We start from the raw sequence: 16,823 nt of genomic DNA on the forward strand, positions 1-16,823 counted from the left end.
GTGTGTGGTGGGTGTGTGTGTGCGTGGGCGGGGTTTGGGTGTGTGTGGGGTTGTGTGTGGTTGTGTGGTTGAGTGTGGTTGTGTGTGTGCTTGTGTGTGTGCTTGTGGTTGTGTGTGTGTGCTTGTGAGTGTGTGGGGGTGGTTGTGTGTGGGGTTGTGTGTATGGGGGTGTGTATGTGTGTGGAAGGTTTATGTGTGTGTGGAAGGTTTATGTGTGTGTGGAAGGGTTGTGTGTGCATGGGGTTGTGTGTGGGTGGGTGTGTGTGTGGGGTTGTGTGTGGGGTTTTGTGTGTGAGTTGTGTGTGGGGGTTGTGCATGTGGGGTTGTGTGTGGGGGGTTGTGTGTGGGGGATTGTGTGTGTGTGGAGTTGTGTGTGGGGGGTTGTGTGTGTGGGGGGTTGTGTGTGTGGGGGGTTGTGTGTGTGGGGGGGTTGTGTGTGTGGGGAGTTGTGTGTGGGGGGTTGTGTGTGGGGGGTTGTGTGTGGGTGGTTGTGTGTGTGGAGTTGTGTGTGTGGGGTTGTGTGTGTGGGGTTGTGTGTGTGGGGTTGTGTGTGTGGGGGGTGTGGGGTTGTGTGGGGGGTTGTGTGTGTGGGGTTGTGCGTGGTGGATTGTGTGTGTGTGGGTGTGTGTGAGGGGGTTGTGTGTGTTTGGGTTTGTGTGTGGGGTTTTGTGTGTGGTTGTGTGTGTGCTTGTGGTTGTGTGAGTGTGGTTGTGTGGTTGTGTGTGTGGGGGGTTGTATGTGTGTGGGGTTGTATGTGTGTGGGGTTGTATGTGTGTGGGGTTGTCTGTGTGTGGGGTTGTCTGTGTGTGGGGTTGTGTGTGTGGGGGGGTTGTGTGTGTGGGGGGGGGTTGTGTGTGTGGGGGGGGTTGTGTGTGTGGGGGGGTTGTGTGTGTGGGGGGTTGTGTGTGTGGAGGGGGTTGTGTGTGTGGGGTTGTGTGTGTGGGGGGTTGTGTGGGTGTGTGTGTGTGGGGGGGGTTGTGTGTGGGGGGTTGTGTGTGTGGGGGGTTGTGTGTGGGGGGGTTGTTTGTGTGGGGAGGTTGTGTGTGGGGGTTGTGTGTGTGGGGGGTTGTGTGTGGGGGTTGTGTGTGTGTGTTGGGTATGTGTGGGGTTGTGTGTTTGGGGGGGTGGGGTTGTGTGTGTGGGTGTGTGTGGGGGAGTTGGGTGTGTGTGGGGTTGTGTGTAGTTCTGTGTGTGCTTCTGGTTGTGTGTGTGGTTGTGTGTGTGTGGGGTTGTATGTGTGTGGGGTTGTATGTGTGTGGGGTTGTCTGTGTGTGGGGTTGTCTGTGTGTGGGGTTGTCTGTGTGTGGGGTTGTCTGTGTGTGGGGTTGTGTGTGTGGGGTTGTGTGTGTGGGGGTGTTGTGTGGGGGTGTTGTGTGTGGGGGGGGTTGTGTGTGGGGGAGTTGTGTGTGGGGGGGTTGTGTGTGGGGGGGCTGTGTGTGGGGTTGTGTGTGTGTGGTGGGGGTTGTTGGTTGGGGAAAGTGTGGGGGTTGTGTGTTTGTGGGGGGGTTTTGTTTTTGGGGGGGTGTAGGTGTGGCGGTGTGGGTGTGTGTGGGGGGTTGTGTGTGGGGGGTTGTGTGTGTGGGTGTGTGTGGGGTGTGTGTGTGGGGGGGGTTGTGTGTGTGGAGTTGTGTGTGTGTGGGGTTGTGTGTGTGGGGGTTTGTGTGTGGGGGTTGTGTGTGAGTGGGGTTGTGTGTGTGTGGAGTTGTGTGTGTGGAGTTGTGTGTGTGTGGGTGTGGGGTTGTGTGTGTGGGGTTGTAAGATTGTGTCTTTAACATGGATCCGTACATGGATCTGCAATACTGAAATGGCTGATGGGTTTGAGTACTTTTTGAATTGGATTTAAGGCTATCTGCAGATCCTTGTTCGTCCAAATATACATAAAACTTTTCAAAATGCATCCTCTTCATGCCCAACTCAAGTACTTATGGACCCTCCCATGTTTTTTGCCACTGCTTAACAGTTCAGCACGAAACTTGCCAAGAATAACCCAAAGTAAGGAACTTAAAAAAAAAACTAAAAAAAACGTTTTGGTGCAGTTTTGATGAATGGCGCCAAACTTATTAAGAAAACTATAAATGACTTTACTATGGAAACCCTGACCTAGCCAGAGGTACATCTGTGCTATAGTAATTTATAAACACACAATGTCATTGCTTTAGCGAACGCAAGTGTGTCTTTGCTGAAGCAATTCCATTGAGGGTGTCAGCAGCCTGCGTGCTAGTCGAGACCTAGAAAGATGATGGAAAGAGAGTAGATTTTCATGGGGTCATGGGAGAGGTAAACAAGTGTGGTAGGAAAGGATGTATATAAGAATGGATCGGAACCGCTTTGGGAGGTTAATGCAAAATAAAGAGAAACATGAAAAAGCACAGCAAGAAAAAAGTTCTAAAGTACTGTGAGGATAGCAAAAGACTAGTTGGAACACGGAGTACTAGTGATGAGCGATAACGTCCATGTGCTTTTGTTGGCTTTAATTAAGGGGCTGAAAAAAGTATCTTGCAGCAGAGTGGGGAGGGGAGAGAAGTCATAGGGACCGAGGTAAGTGTATGAAAACCAGAAGGATACGAAAGCTGAAGAGAAGCATGTGTAACAGGTTGTGCCAGTGCAAGGCAACACAGGCTGAAACAATCCAGAGTGAAAAGCAGCTATGGAAGTCAAGAAAGCCAATGCCGCGGCTGTGGATTAGGAGATTCGTGGCATGAACGGCGAGGAGAGGGCAGATATCCCTGGATGTTGTATAATTAAATGGCAGGGATAAATGAGATAGGTCTGTCCAGCTTGAGCAGGATACGTAGTTAAACACAGATGTAGTGTCGCGGGCAGAAGCAACTGTCCTGCGTGGGAGGGTTCTCTGGGGCGAGATTAAATCCTGCTAAATGATTCCCATTGCTAAATCCTGGCATATGCGAGTACTTTTGCCAGCGTTGCAGTGCCGCTCGTAGTATGAGAGCAATAAAGCAACAGGCTCTCGGTATTGCTGTGGCGGGGCGGGGGAGCGCATTCCTTTGAAGTCTGATGCGGGGGAGCGGATTCCTTTGAAGTCTGATGCCGAGGCCGATGGTGTGCGATGTGGCTGGCGATGTGCACGCGCCTGGCTCACATGCACTGTACCTAATCCGCAATTTGGGTAGACTTTTGAAAGCCTTACTATAATCTTGCCAAACAAGCATTGCTAAAGCAATGCTGTAGACGAGACCTAAAAATAGTGATTCGTGTTACCTTTCCTTCCAGGAAGGCACCCTGAGAACAAGCCTCATGTTAAGCAAGGGAGACACCCCAGCTCTGCACCTATTGTTAGTAGGCTCGTACTCAAAGTACATATCCAACCTTGTAGGCTTTTATGGTACTTTTGGGAAATACTTTTTGAGAACTCTTCAATGGTACAGCCAACCACATCTCTAGAATGAAGAGGGCACTGTGTATAACAAAGAAAAATGATCATTTACCTGTTTTCATACTAATACACTTCTAAATATCATGGGAATACAGCCTGCCAGTGTAGGATGTCCTCCTGAAATGGGGAAAGGGTGACTGTTATATTTGTCAATTGGATAAATAGACTAAAGCATCAGAGAAAATGCATTTAGGAGGCACTCTATGAGAACCACATTGTTCACATCTAGAAAGAGGGGGCATCGGAAATTATGGTGAAGAGTAGACCGATCAGTAGGAGGATACTATGGCCGCACCAAAAAATAGTACTGTGCTTCCAAACACAACAAAAAGTACATTCCAGTGAGGTTTTCAGGATATTCACAATGTAGGAGGAACTGTGCCTACGATGCACTTTATTAGTGATCATTTGAAGATTTGTTTCTGAGAACTTGACTGGCTTTTAATATAGCCACTTCACATACATTGTTCTTCCCAAAAACTTCTTTGACAGAATGCAAAGATTCCAAAATCAGGCAGGCACACGTTATCTTAATCTCCAGAGACAAGATCATGTGAAGCCAGCCTTGAAGGCAATTTAGTAACTCCTGGTACAATCAAGAGTTACATTCACTACTCTGTGAACCCAACCTAAAGAAAGAGGTTCGGCAAGAAGCTCTAGTGTGCCATGAAGTAGAGAGAACTAGTGTGCAGCCATGAATCAACAATATTTCTTCATCATCCTACTGTAGCTCAACAGCTAATCAGGCATAGAAGTGCTTTGAAAGAGACTGGTTCACGGAGTGGTGCTTTGTGATCTTCGTGTACCGACTGCGTTTACAAAAATGGTGCTTAAAGCACCTTGTCCGCTGCTAGCTCTGTGAGCTGCAGGCAGAGGCGAAGGCTGATACAATGTCCGGCATATGACACTTGGCTAATAACTGGGAGCCTTGGGAATGGAGACTAATGTTCTAGCTTGTGTATGGCGTATTCCCCCCCCCCCCCCACGTCTGTACACACATCACCTTATGGTGAACTGTGCTGTGCTAACAGTGTGGCACTCCTATTATGTCACTGCACCTGATCAGTAAGCAGCGAAGTCAGGAGATTGCACTGCCACCCGTCAAGGATAGACGGAAGCAGTGAGCAGAAAGCTGCACTGTTTCTGTTGCTATTCCCTCAGAGCAGCAGGCAGCATCAAGAGAATGAGCCCAGAGTGATTCAAAAGGGCCTTAAAGAGAAAAGTTTCCTAAAGTTACTTACTATAGTTAGCAACCTCTGACAACTGTTTACTGTTTGATATCTGATTGGCTGCTGTCACACTGGTTGGCAATAGATGTATACTAAAGGTTCCCACCTCTATTAATATATCATGCTACAATTGATTCTGAGGTTTCAACGTTTCAGTGGTGCACTTGGAATTAGTAGGCTGCACAAAAGTACATAGGACATTCTGCAGCTGAAGTGCAGAACTGGAGCGACACTGTGAGAGGAAAAATGAGGGAGTTGGAAAAACACAAGACCAAACTCACATTTGCTGGCCAGGTCACTAAAATTAGCGAGAAGGCTGGTTGAGGTCCATCCAAATGTGCAGATATATAACAAGATGTGAAAATTAGGTTTGTGGATTTCAAGTATAACACAGCTGGTATCTGTACAGACTTTGATGTGCTAATTTGCAAGCTGGAACATTGACCCTTGTTTGAATAATATGTTTAGGAGTAGATTGGACCACACTGAATAGAGAATATCATCACTAGAAGTCACAGAGGGATCCATGACTAATGTAGTGTGCAAACTAAAGCAATAGTGGGAAAGCAAAATTGAAGAACCTAGAAGGGCATTGTGGAAGGAATAACTTTTGCACATTAGTGACACAGGAGAGCACATAAATGATGCAGCACCGGTCATCTTCATTTGATGAATTTGCATTTGCTGGTCACTCTGAGGTGGGGAGGATGTATAGAGCACTTGTGTCATGTCCACCCTTGGAAAGACCACTGAGTCCTATCGTTATGTACCTTTTTTAAAATATCTTTTTATTTGTAAATGACATAGTCCAATTGGATATATACATTTTGATTTACCAGTCGTACATTTAACAATTAAGTCGCAAAAGAGTGTACAATGTTCAGTTATCCTCTTAATCCATCTGCAGAGCTTCCTCAGCCAAATGTCCCATATTATTATACATCGTAACTGCCCCACCCGGTCGCAGGGAGGATCTAGTACAGATTCCCCCTCTGTGGGTATTCCACTTTCCCCAAACCTGGTCCTGTTTCCTAGGGCAACCTCTGCTATCATATACTGCCTTTTTTGGAATGATGCACCATTCCATATCTTTCCTCCACTCAACGGGTGATGACGCGGCCTGGGCCCCCCAGTGCCTAGCTTTTTTGCGTGTTGCTATCATCATTCCCAGTGTTACCCATATTTGTTCTTTTCGCCTCAGATCAGTCCCTTCCCATGTATTGAGGAGGCACGGTTTTGGCTCTAGTTCTAACTCTACCCCGCACACCCAAGCCATTGTGTTCACCACTTCTATCTAATATTGTTTGATCATCTGACATTCCCATAATAGATGATAAATGTTCCTTCCTGTCCACATGACCACTGACAAAGCGCAGAAGTTTCTCTACCTATCTTGACCAATGTAGCTCTAGGGAGGTAGGCTCTGTGTAAGACTCGAAGTTGAATGAGTTAATTTCACAGAGATGGCTACTTCCCTAGGGGACCCATGGCTTCCAGCCAATCCTCGTCCTTCAGTTCACCTAAGTCCCTATGGCATTGCCCACGAGGTTTTTAAAGGGGGTCAGAGGAGTTATGCATTAGCTTTTGATAGTTCAAGGAGATTGTCTTACATTCCATAAAGTCTGTAAGAAGTCTGTTCTCTAACGGCGAGGCTTCAGGGATATTACTCCCTGGTGGGATGACCCCTATTAAAGTGTGTCTCACTTGTAGGTACCTGAAGGTTTCAGTTGGAGCAAGTGCAAATTTCATGTGTAGATCAGCAAAGGGAATCATCCCCCCCACTTCTCCACAAATCTCCCACTGTTGAGATTCCTCTAAGGTTCCACTTGTTGAATCCAGTGCTAGTGTGAAGCCTGCCTAGCCTCTCACTGTTCTAGAGTGGTGTACTTTGAGTTAGAAGGTCATGCCACCTCAACCTTCTTTTTACCTTATGCCATAGAAGTAATTGCATGTGCAGTGGGTCCTGTGAGTACATTCCCTCTAGGTTTGGAGTATAAAGCCTGTGTGTACCCTCCAGGGTCCATCAGAAACCTATCCATCCTGTAGGCCGGCTCATCGTGCGGTCGATGCACCCATTGAAGTACATCACTGCGGAGACGTGTCAGCAGGGCCAGTATGTTTTGGATTAAAAGAGATCGAGATCTGCCATCTCAAATATCACGCGATAGCGGAAACCCTACACTCCTACCGTTGCCTCACATTCTGCAGGTAGCACCAGGGTTGGGCCACTTACTACATAAATTGTGGATTTGGACCAATTAGTGGAGTAGCCTGATTGTTTGCCCACGTTTGCAAGAACGATCATAATTCTGGCTATCGAATGGCGTGGGGAGGTGTCATATAGCAGGATGTCATCAGCGTATAATGATATATGATCTTCCCAACCCTCTGTCCAATAGAATCCAATGTCAGAGGGTCTCCCATGATCTACACTGCCAGTGGCTCAAGAACCAACGCAAAAAGGAGTGGCGACAGGGGACAACCCTGACGAGTCCCTCTCCGAAGCGAGAAGGCAATGTAGACCCACCGGTTCACCACTACCTGCGCCATAGTCCCCGTGTATAGAAGCCAAATCCATGCCAGGAACTGGGGGGCGAACCCCATTTTCTCCAGGACTACGGATAAGTATGGCCACTTCACTGTGTCAAACACCATACGCGCGTCCAGGGACATCACCACTGCATCTTCTCGTATAATAGCTTCCCTTCCCATTACCCCATGTAAGTAGAGCAGATTGAGTGCTGTATTTCTCCCAGGCATGAAACCTGATTGGTCTGTGTTCATTAGGTGAGAGATGTGCTGGACAAGTCTGTAGACGAGAAGCTTGGCCATTATTTTCATTTCTACACTAAGGAGGGAGATAGGGAGGTACGAGGCACAAAGGTCCGCTGGTTTACCGGGTTTATGAATAACTACTATTGCATCCAGGCATTGGTCCTCGGGCAGCTCCCCTAACCAAACTAGTGGTCCCTACAACTTCTACTATTTAAACATTGGGCAACCTGTTGTAGAACGTCCCATTGCTGAACCTTAGTTTCAGTAAGACTGTGACCGGATCGCAGCCTTAAACATTCCTTAACCAAATTGCTGAATCCAGGTACACAGCAATATTTGCTTGAAACAATAAGGATGGGTAGAGTGGTAAGGGTAGGCTTGATTATGTACAGATGGTCTACTGAAGGCAAAGTAGGCTTAGTTGAGAGAGGTGTGCTGTGGCTAATAGCTTAGAAGGATATTGGCAGTACCGGTGGGGTCAAATCAAACTAGTTTCCTTATCTAAAGACATAAGCTCCTGCAACTTAAATATCTACACCAGGGGTCTCCACCTTCTCTGTAATAAGAGCTACTTATGTTATGTTAATGGGTTCTCGGTATAGAGCAATGACTCGCCCTAGAAGGGACACCTCGGCGCCTTTGTTCAATAAAAATCATCCTGAGCTACTAATATTATTAGTGTTGTAATACTGATGACACAGAAGCATAACACAAGCCCCAGACGTGGGTGGGGAACACCCTCCAGGGGGACCCCATTCAAATTAAGGGCTATACATTTCTGTGAGGTATGGAAGTCTCTGGGGCAAGCACTAAATTCTGCAGGAGGCACCCATCATTTTACGTTATTCCACTGTGACCACATCATTAAACACGATGAAATTAGTGGCCACCTCAAACATGATTCGAACATCAGCTTATGAATTATGAGAATACACACATTATGTCTAAATACACGTTTTTCAATTTTGGGACACCAAATATTAATTAAAAAAGCAAAAGCTTCCAATGTAGTAGGTTGAACTGCACACAGGAGAGCTACTTATAGGCATCTGGCTCACAAGCTACTCGTTGGAGAAGACTGACCTACACCCTTCCTATCACTCCCCACATATTTTGAAAAGGTTTTTTCCAGTACTTATGGCACATTCTACAGATGTGGTGACCCAGAAGTTAATTTCTGACACCCAATCTGTGACTGTGCAAGGGTGCAGCTATACTGCAATGATGTAGGTGACATAGTAGGTAATATTGCAGGATGTGTGTCCTATGAGAGCCAGTAGTAATGATGGCTGGTTTAACCAAAGAAAACACAAAGAGATGATGGATCGCCCTAAGTTGGCAGGGTATGCCCAGACGTGGGTCCCTCTCTCACTTTGCCTCTGGATTCAAGCTAGCTTGGCTGTAGAGGGCTGTTAGCCCGAAACCGGTCCCAGGATGCTTGTTTCCGGTCGAGGGAAGGCATGGCTTGGCAGTTCGGGCTGGACTGTTCCCATGAGGCACAGGATCAAGACTGATTTGCATATAGCTGTGTCTGAACTGGGGTGGCGAAGTGAGCTAAAGAACGATAATAGATTCAACCCAGATCTGTGACGGGGGTGAGTGTCTGAAAAGTTTCAGCACTCAGTCTATCATCTCCTTGTGTTTGTTTTGTTCATCCTAAATTGGCAGGGTATGCTCAGAGGTGGGTCCCTTGCTCACTTTGCCACTGGATTCAAGCTAGCCTGGATGAAGAGGGCTGTTAGTCCGAAACCAGTCCTAGGATGCTTGTTTTCGGTCCAGGGAAGACATGGCTTGGCAGTTCGGGCTGGACTGTTCCCATGAGGCACAGGATCAAGACTTATTTGCATATAGCTGGGTCTGAACTGGGGTGGCGAAGTGAGCTAAAGAACGATGATGGATTCAACCCAGATCTGTGATTGGGGGTGAGTGTCTGAAAAATGTCGGTGCTCCATTTATCATCTCCTTGTGTTTGCTGGGTTAACCAAGAGCCATCCATCGAGAATCAGAGGTTTGCGAGTTTAGCACATTTACTTGCCAAGCTCAGGGTGGCGGTGGCATAGTTCAAGACTTTTGTACCAACATCAATGGAGTGGTTGAGAGATTTACCAAATTCAATGGACTCGATAAAACCTATTTGGAAAATGTGCCTATAGCTTCAAAGCATCATTATATCTGAGCTTCTTCTGATGAATTACCTGGGATGTCTATACTTCTCTGAGGAATAGCAAGTATCCATTACAAACGTTTGGCTACTTCATGCAACTGTTTCTATAGTGGGGAGCTAATTTGTAACAATTAAAATACTGATGTGGCGGCTGTGATAAGGTGGGTTGATAGTGTGCTTCTGTTCATTTAGTTTGGTTGGTTATACACAACTAGAGAATACTGCCAGTCATATGAACTGAAACAAGAATTATGGACAGGATGTCCATGTGGAATAATGAAAGCTTTAAAAAGGTAAAAGGAAACAGGCACTGAACTAATCCCAACCACTTAATAAAACAAGGCTTCAAAAGGGTAAACCTTGAGGCAGGTCCCCAACTACAGCATCCAAGACACTGAAATAAGATGTACCAAACAATGGGGCTAACATCCAACCACCCGCAAACAGGGTAATGTCTGAAAACAGAACTCTTCAGATTTGCATTTGACTGACTACGTATTGCTAAAGTAACAGCATTGGAGAACATTGGTTCTTCACATGGATTAAGAGGGGTTGAGGAGAAACGTGTCACACTCCTAATCCCTCTTACCAGAAGGAAGGAACTGAAGAGAAAGTTGAGTGGTCATATAGTTGTGGTAGGGCATGGTCACCAGCTTGGATTTGGAGAAGTACCCTGGTCAACCACAACGGTTAGAACATCCAATACCAAAACATAGGCTGTCTTAACCTCATTGCTATGGTAGATCTGCAGTAAACGTCTCAGATTCAAAGGTCACTGTACTTCCTGTCTCCACTATGAATGAGGAAAAGGGAGTGATGTTGAGATACCGAGCTCCAATGAGTGGCTTCAAGATGGGTCCATATAAGTCCACAGTCTTTGAAACTAGATAGCAATGTCTTAGAAAAAGTAAAAGTTAAAATAACATTAAGTTATTCTACTCTCAGTGCAAAACAATATGTGAGCAATGCTTGAATCTGGAATGAGGTGAATTTCAGCTATCTCAAAAACACACAAACAAATCTCAACATGGTGGCACTAACCCGTACCGGTACTATTACTGTAGGGGAAATAATGTTGAGGTGGCAAAATCTAAGCAGCCCTGGAATGAGACAAAGGAGATCTACCGAAAGTGGAAAAACCAAATAAGAAGTTTTCTAAAAGCACTTAGAAGGTTATTAGTTTTTAAAGATATTCCCTCTGAAGTTCAACTGTCTGATGTTTCCACTTACTTGAACTCATGCTGCCTGTGTTTCCATTCTGTAAGTAATGTTGATTGGTGTGGACCTTTTCGTCTTTATAACTGGCAACTGGATCAGAAGGCACTGTCGTACCAAAACGTACAGACTGTTTTTCTATCTCACAGAGTGCTATTTCTGTACTCTCTTCTTTAAGTTTAGTAGAACGGCTAATTCCAGAGTTGGTATCGACTGTGTCAGATCCTATGTCTTGCCATTCATTATGGGCCTTAAGCGGAGATCTTTGGATCACTTCAGAACTCTTGGTAAAGTCTGTGTCGTCATAAAAAATGTTAGATCTAGATCCAAGTTCTTCAGGTTCCTTTAAACTTCTGTGTCTCTCCAGAGAGTCAACATCATCAATCTGTGTTGATTTTGTTCTCAGCTCTTTTGAGGAAGTCAATGATTGACAACTGGGTAATATGTTAGTAGAAACTTTATCAGGCAACAGAATTTTGAGACTTTCTTGATTGTCCTGCAAAGACTGGGGCTTAATACTGGGGGCTTCAAGAACATTGTTATCTTCGGAAGGTTTATTCGGATCATCATATTGTTGCATCTCTCCTGTCAAGGGGTTACTTAAAGGCAGCAATATGTCATGTTTATGTTGAAGCTCCCCAGATAAGACCCCTTCAGATTTTCGACCTTGTTGAAGGCTTCCAGGGATGCACTTATTAACACTACTCATATTCTCAGGATCAAAAGATGATTGTAAGTCTGCATGGTCTTCTGATAAACCACTACTTTCAACATTGCTCATCAGATCCTCATACAGAAGGCTTTGCGATCTAGAAACATTTGTTTGGCTTAGCCGTGAAATTCTTCCTCCCAAGGACTCTTGGCTGTTAGTCCTATATCTCGTCTTTTTGCCTCCATTGGTAGTCACTGTTAAATTTAAAGTGTTCTGCAACTCTGTCCTAAATTGCTGCAGAATATCCTGTCTCTTTTCTGTGTTAATGGAAAAGGTGTCACCAGCAGTATTACAATTATCTGCAAGAGTTGCTAAATGGGTTATTCCCGCTGACGCCTCTGGGCGATTGTCTTCTGCAGACTGAGAATCTTTGAAGACTGTGGCCTCAAAATGGAATAGTGGGGCAATTTCATGATCTATTTCTGTAGCTGAATTCATTTTTGGATCAACCATTCCCTCCCGAAACTTTGCAACAAAGTCCTCTGTGCAGACACTATCTGCAGAATTCGAGTCACTTAGGTATCCCATATTTCCTGCCTCATGGGTGCCCAAGAGCTGTGTCAGCCTCCATTTGTACTCCTCCCTTTTGGTATCTTTGTCTTCATCCTGATCAGCAGTATTGTTAGAGGTGTTGCCAGTGGCCCCAATGAAAGCATTTTCATCGCGTCCTTCCATTTCTGTAAATGAGAAGGAGGTAAAAAAACTTTATGAGTCACTGCTCAGAGTACACTTAAAATAATCTGTAGAAATCAGCAATACTTTGGTGAAAACTGAATCCAGCACCAACTCAGAGTGGTTGACTGTGTGTTAGAGAATAATGACAACAGCTCAGCACCTGCAGCTCTGGGAACCAAAATCAACAAGGCAACATCTCTCACCTATGCTTTTGAAAGGCTAAGAACAGAGCAGAAGTCAACCTCACTATCAAAAACACAGTTCAAAAACATAATTGAGAAATGGCAATGTCGAGGCATTAAACGGATCTACGAACAACTCAACCTAGTCTAAATTTTAATATTGTAATTTCTCTACCAATCCATGCACCACCCACAACTACACCAAGTGTTCCGATGATCCTTTTGAAAGAGGTTCTACTCCAGCTGTCATTTGACCCTGAAGAAGTTTGTTGTTGTTAGGGTACATTGAGAAGGAGGTAACCAGGTGTGATTACCCTCCACTTATCGACTGCTTTAAAACTGGAAGATACAAATTGAGATTAACCCAGTAAAAGAAGGCTTTTGATTTGCAAGAACAAAGTAGGACTGGATTGTTCAATATCCTTCAATAAACCCAATGGATATGGATGATTTTTGCTTGGCTTGCTGGATGCAAATTTGCTCCTGTTATAGACTGGAAAAGCAGCAGTAAATGAAGCTGACTCCGCTTTATCCACTAGAGTGAGTTGCAGTCACAAATTGCTGCGGAAGTTGAAATGGGTATGGTAGAATAAGTATTGTATACTAAATAGTTCTCTAATCACAGTTCTTGAAAACCTAATAACATGGGATTGTGTGTTGTCTCCTGTCAGCTGCAGATGCATAAATCTCTCAAAACCCACACAAAGTAAGTAATTATTTCTGAAACTGAACAAAGGCAATACATTTTGACCATGAAGATCATCACATTCGATTGTCCAGAAAAAGGTCATCTGAATTTCTAAAAGATAATACATTGTAGAAATGTCTATAGGTCAACAAGTAAAGATCTTTTATCAGGTAAAAATTGGCAAAAGTGTAAAGCTCAGGAAGTGTTCACAAGACCAAGCACGTTTAGCCTCTGAATGTAAAGAAAGTTAACAAAACATACTATGACAACAGAAGAAAACCTGAACTCTATTACTCACTTAGATTTGATTGAGAAAATGTGATGCAAACCCGCAAGTCCTTTTTTGCATCACCTTCACACCAATGTGCAATAAAAAACATTTTCCTAATTTTGTATTGCGTTTTGTTTCAACGAGGATCAGTACCAGCATAAACGGACATGCATTTTACCTTGTACTCTTAAGAAAAACTTTAGCATTTAGAACTCTGATGCTGGCCCTTTTTAGAGGTACTAAATCCAAAGTGCCTTGCCAGCCTCACAGTGAGCAGTATTAAAAAATAACCTATAACTCATTCACTCACATATGCTACGCATAGAATTCTCAAAGAGCACTCAGAGGCCAGATACTGTATGGTTTGAAAGTTAAAAAGGACCAAGTATGGATTAAGCTAAATGCTTCCAATGGGTTACTGTAAACATAACTATACGCTTCTTTCAAATGGATAAGAGGCAAGTTCATTAGAGCACAGTAGCGAGCAGACAGAAAAGGAGTGACTTTAGGCGGGGGCCAGTTGTTTGTAGGCGGGGTGATAAAGTGCACTTTTTAGTTATCATCTCTGACCCCCACCCTTGTTAATGTTCCCTTAATTTCCTCTATGATTGATCCAGGCTAGGTTTGCCCCCAGCATCTGCCCTCTTGTTAACATGAGGACTAGAACCTGCTCCCATATTCAAAGGACTGCCACTAGTTTCTGGCGACTACATAACCTTCAAAATGTCCTTCCAGGGATGCGATGTTTGTTGCCATCTAATTCATGTTGACCAAACACATTTTTTAAACATATTTACACAGATTAGGATGCCCTTCAAAATAATTTTAAAATATGGTATACCTAATAATGTTTGCCGTTTGTACACTCATGAACCTGACAGCCCTAACTATAACCTCAATAACCCCTGTGTACCGAAACCAGACCTATCTCTGATCCAAATGACCATATCCTCATTATAATCGGCACTCATTTACTTGATGGGCACAACAAACAAAGTCAAAAGTTCTAAATTGAAACTTAATATCCAAAAGATCTCACCCTTGGGTTAATTTATAAGAAACAAATGCATTTCAGAGGCACACAAAACATAAACAAGTGGTTTTTGTACGCTAAATGCACCGAGGAGACACATCACGATGAAGTAAAAAAAAAAAAGGTTTGAGCTAGCTCTAGTTTCACTACCAGCTTATGCAGCCCAAGCATGGAACCTGGATTTATACTATGATAAAGATCATCCCTTTCTCGTCCAGGTGCAAAAGGCGTGATCTGCTTGCTTCTCACAGATTCGACTATTAAGAGCTAGCTGTTTCTCTCCAGTGATAAATAAGCATGCCGTATTGTTGCCTGGACTTACAAATACACTCTATCTTTGACTTTCATATTTTCTATGTTTTACACAGCAGAAGATCAAAAAGACTGACATGTGGGCAACATATATTTGTCCATGTAACAGCAGCTTGATGCTCTGTCCACTGATTGCCAGTGAAACATAGAATCCAGTTCAGGATTCTCTATGATGTCCGTTGTGCCTTACACAAGACCGGTGCAGTTTTACTTTCAACATAATCAGCATGTCACAGAGAGGTGGCACTCTCTATCTTAAAAATGATACCTGCTTAAAGTTATGTGGTGGGAAGGCAGATATTTCTGTGTCCTAGACCCTCAGATATAAAAATGCTCTCCTACTGGAACTATGGTGCACTGGTAATGACCTTAATTTTCAAAGAACGCTAAAGTCCAATTTTTTCTGTTAATCACTTACTGGGTATTAGTCTGTCCATCTGTTGTTTTTAAGCTTCCACTCCACCTTTTTCAGTTAACTGCACAATTATGAACATGCATGTAAGGGAGTGCTTTATGAATTAATAAATAAATGCTCTCTGTGTATGTAGGGAGTGCTTTAGGAATCAAAAAACAAACAAATAAATTTGACAATGAAATAGAGACGCCTAATGGTGAACTCAATTTAGATAAAAGGTGTAAGCAAGAAAAAAAGAAAGAATATAAAGTGTCAAAATGTGTGACACAAGTGGGTAAGACTCCTATATAAAAACAAGATTGTTAAACACCTGCCTCTGTTCCTGCAGCGCGCACCCTAAAAAAATTCAACATAGTTTAGTATACTATGGTTTCAAAGTTTGGGAATTTATTAGGATCTGAGAATTGTAAACAAACATCAATTCACACTGAATTGGGCTGGTTCAGATGCATTTTATGTAACATAGCATAAACATAACATAACGTGTATTTGTAAACCGCACGTTTACCGGGAACGGTATCTTGGCGCTGAATGACAGATGCTTACTATTACCCAACACAATACTACTCATTTTCTCGACCTAGGAAGGATAAAAAGCTGAGTGGACCCGCCAGGATTTGAATCTGTTACCGTAAGGTCAAACACAGGCCCCTACAGTGGACTCATCAGTCCACTAAGCCACCAGATCCAGCTTAATGTAGGCCCTTCCTCGCCCCCAGTAAGCACAACGGTGCCAATGTGCAGGTTGTACATTGAGGGCTGTGGAGCTCTAAGACAGCTTCACTGGACTGCAGTGTGGTGCTGGGGAACCGAGCATTAGCAATGGAGACTGGATGTCATTCAGGATTCATATACGTCGTGAAAGTAGGTAATGCATAATAACATTTTCAGAACAAGCATATTAATAAGCTTGAAACTGTAGGGGTGAAAGGTAGGAGAGGTTTGACAAGGTTCCAGACACTGAAAAAAAGGGAAATAGTCTAAGGGCTGATTCAGAGTTTGGTGAACAGGTTACTCTGTCGCAAACGTGTACTATATCCATCAAACCCTCTGTCTGCCCATCTCATTTAGAGTCGGATGAACTGAAAGTATTCAGTCAAAGGAGCTCCCATTGGATCTTTCGACAGAATACTTCTTCCGACAGCCTGATGTAGACTTACTCATGAACAAAGAGAACAGATGCAGGTCCCACTGTCAAAGAAAGGACAAATGGCATCTGTTCAGCTTATGAAGAGGGGAGAACTTCTTTACTTAGAAGAACTTCCTACTGAGTTTTACCAGACAATATTTTGAAAACATTTGGATTATGGACTTTTTATTTTACATCCCTTTGGATTGTTACATATCACTCACCAAATTAATTTTTCGCAAACCACTATTGGAAATAGCCACAAAATGGCAAGCATATTGTCAGCCTCCACATAGAAGCCAAATTATGAAGGAACCAGGAGGCAGACCAACATTTGTCTCCTGCATTGGCAGATGATGCAGGTTATTAGTGTGAGAAGATTATCCACCATTATGGACTTTGGGTACCCAGTACCCTCAAACCAGCAGCTTCACATTAATTGTCCCAGTAAAACAAGACAATTCTTGAAGTGTGTGCTGTACATAAAAACTCAACAGTGGCAAAGGAAATTGAATACCGCACGGGCCTAGTCTTCAAAGAGGCGCCTATAAGCAAATTCATAAACAATTTCTGTAGAAACGCAGGCAAAGATGGTAGACGCTCTTCTTTAGAGATCTGCAACGAGCCCT

The 16,823-nt window shown here is 43.9% G+C and overlaps 1 protein-coding gene across 1 annotated transcript in view; it reads right to left on the bottom strand.

Annotated features, from left to right (window-relative positions):
• Nucleotides 1–16,823, bottom strand: part of LOC144792163 (uncharacterized) — a 581,805-nt gene that overhangs the window by 483,895 nt on the left and 81,087 nt on the right. Inside the window, exon 5 of the mRNA XM_078667056.1 lies at nucleotides 10,793–12,166. Within this exon, the coding sequence (XP_078523182.1) occupies nucleotides 10,793–12,166 (1,374 nt within the window). The remainder of the gene's footprint in view (nucleotides 1–10,792; nucleotides 12,167–16,823) is intronic.

The sequence above is a fragment of the Lissotriton helveticus genome, chromosome 11 (assembly GCF_964261635.1).
Source record: "Lissotriton helveticus chromosome 11, aLisHel1.1, whole genome shotgun sequence".
In the NCBI taxonomy this organism is placed as follows: domain Eukaryota; kingdom Metazoa; phylum Chordata; class Amphibia; order Caudata; family Salamandridae; genus Lissotriton; species Lissotriton helveticus.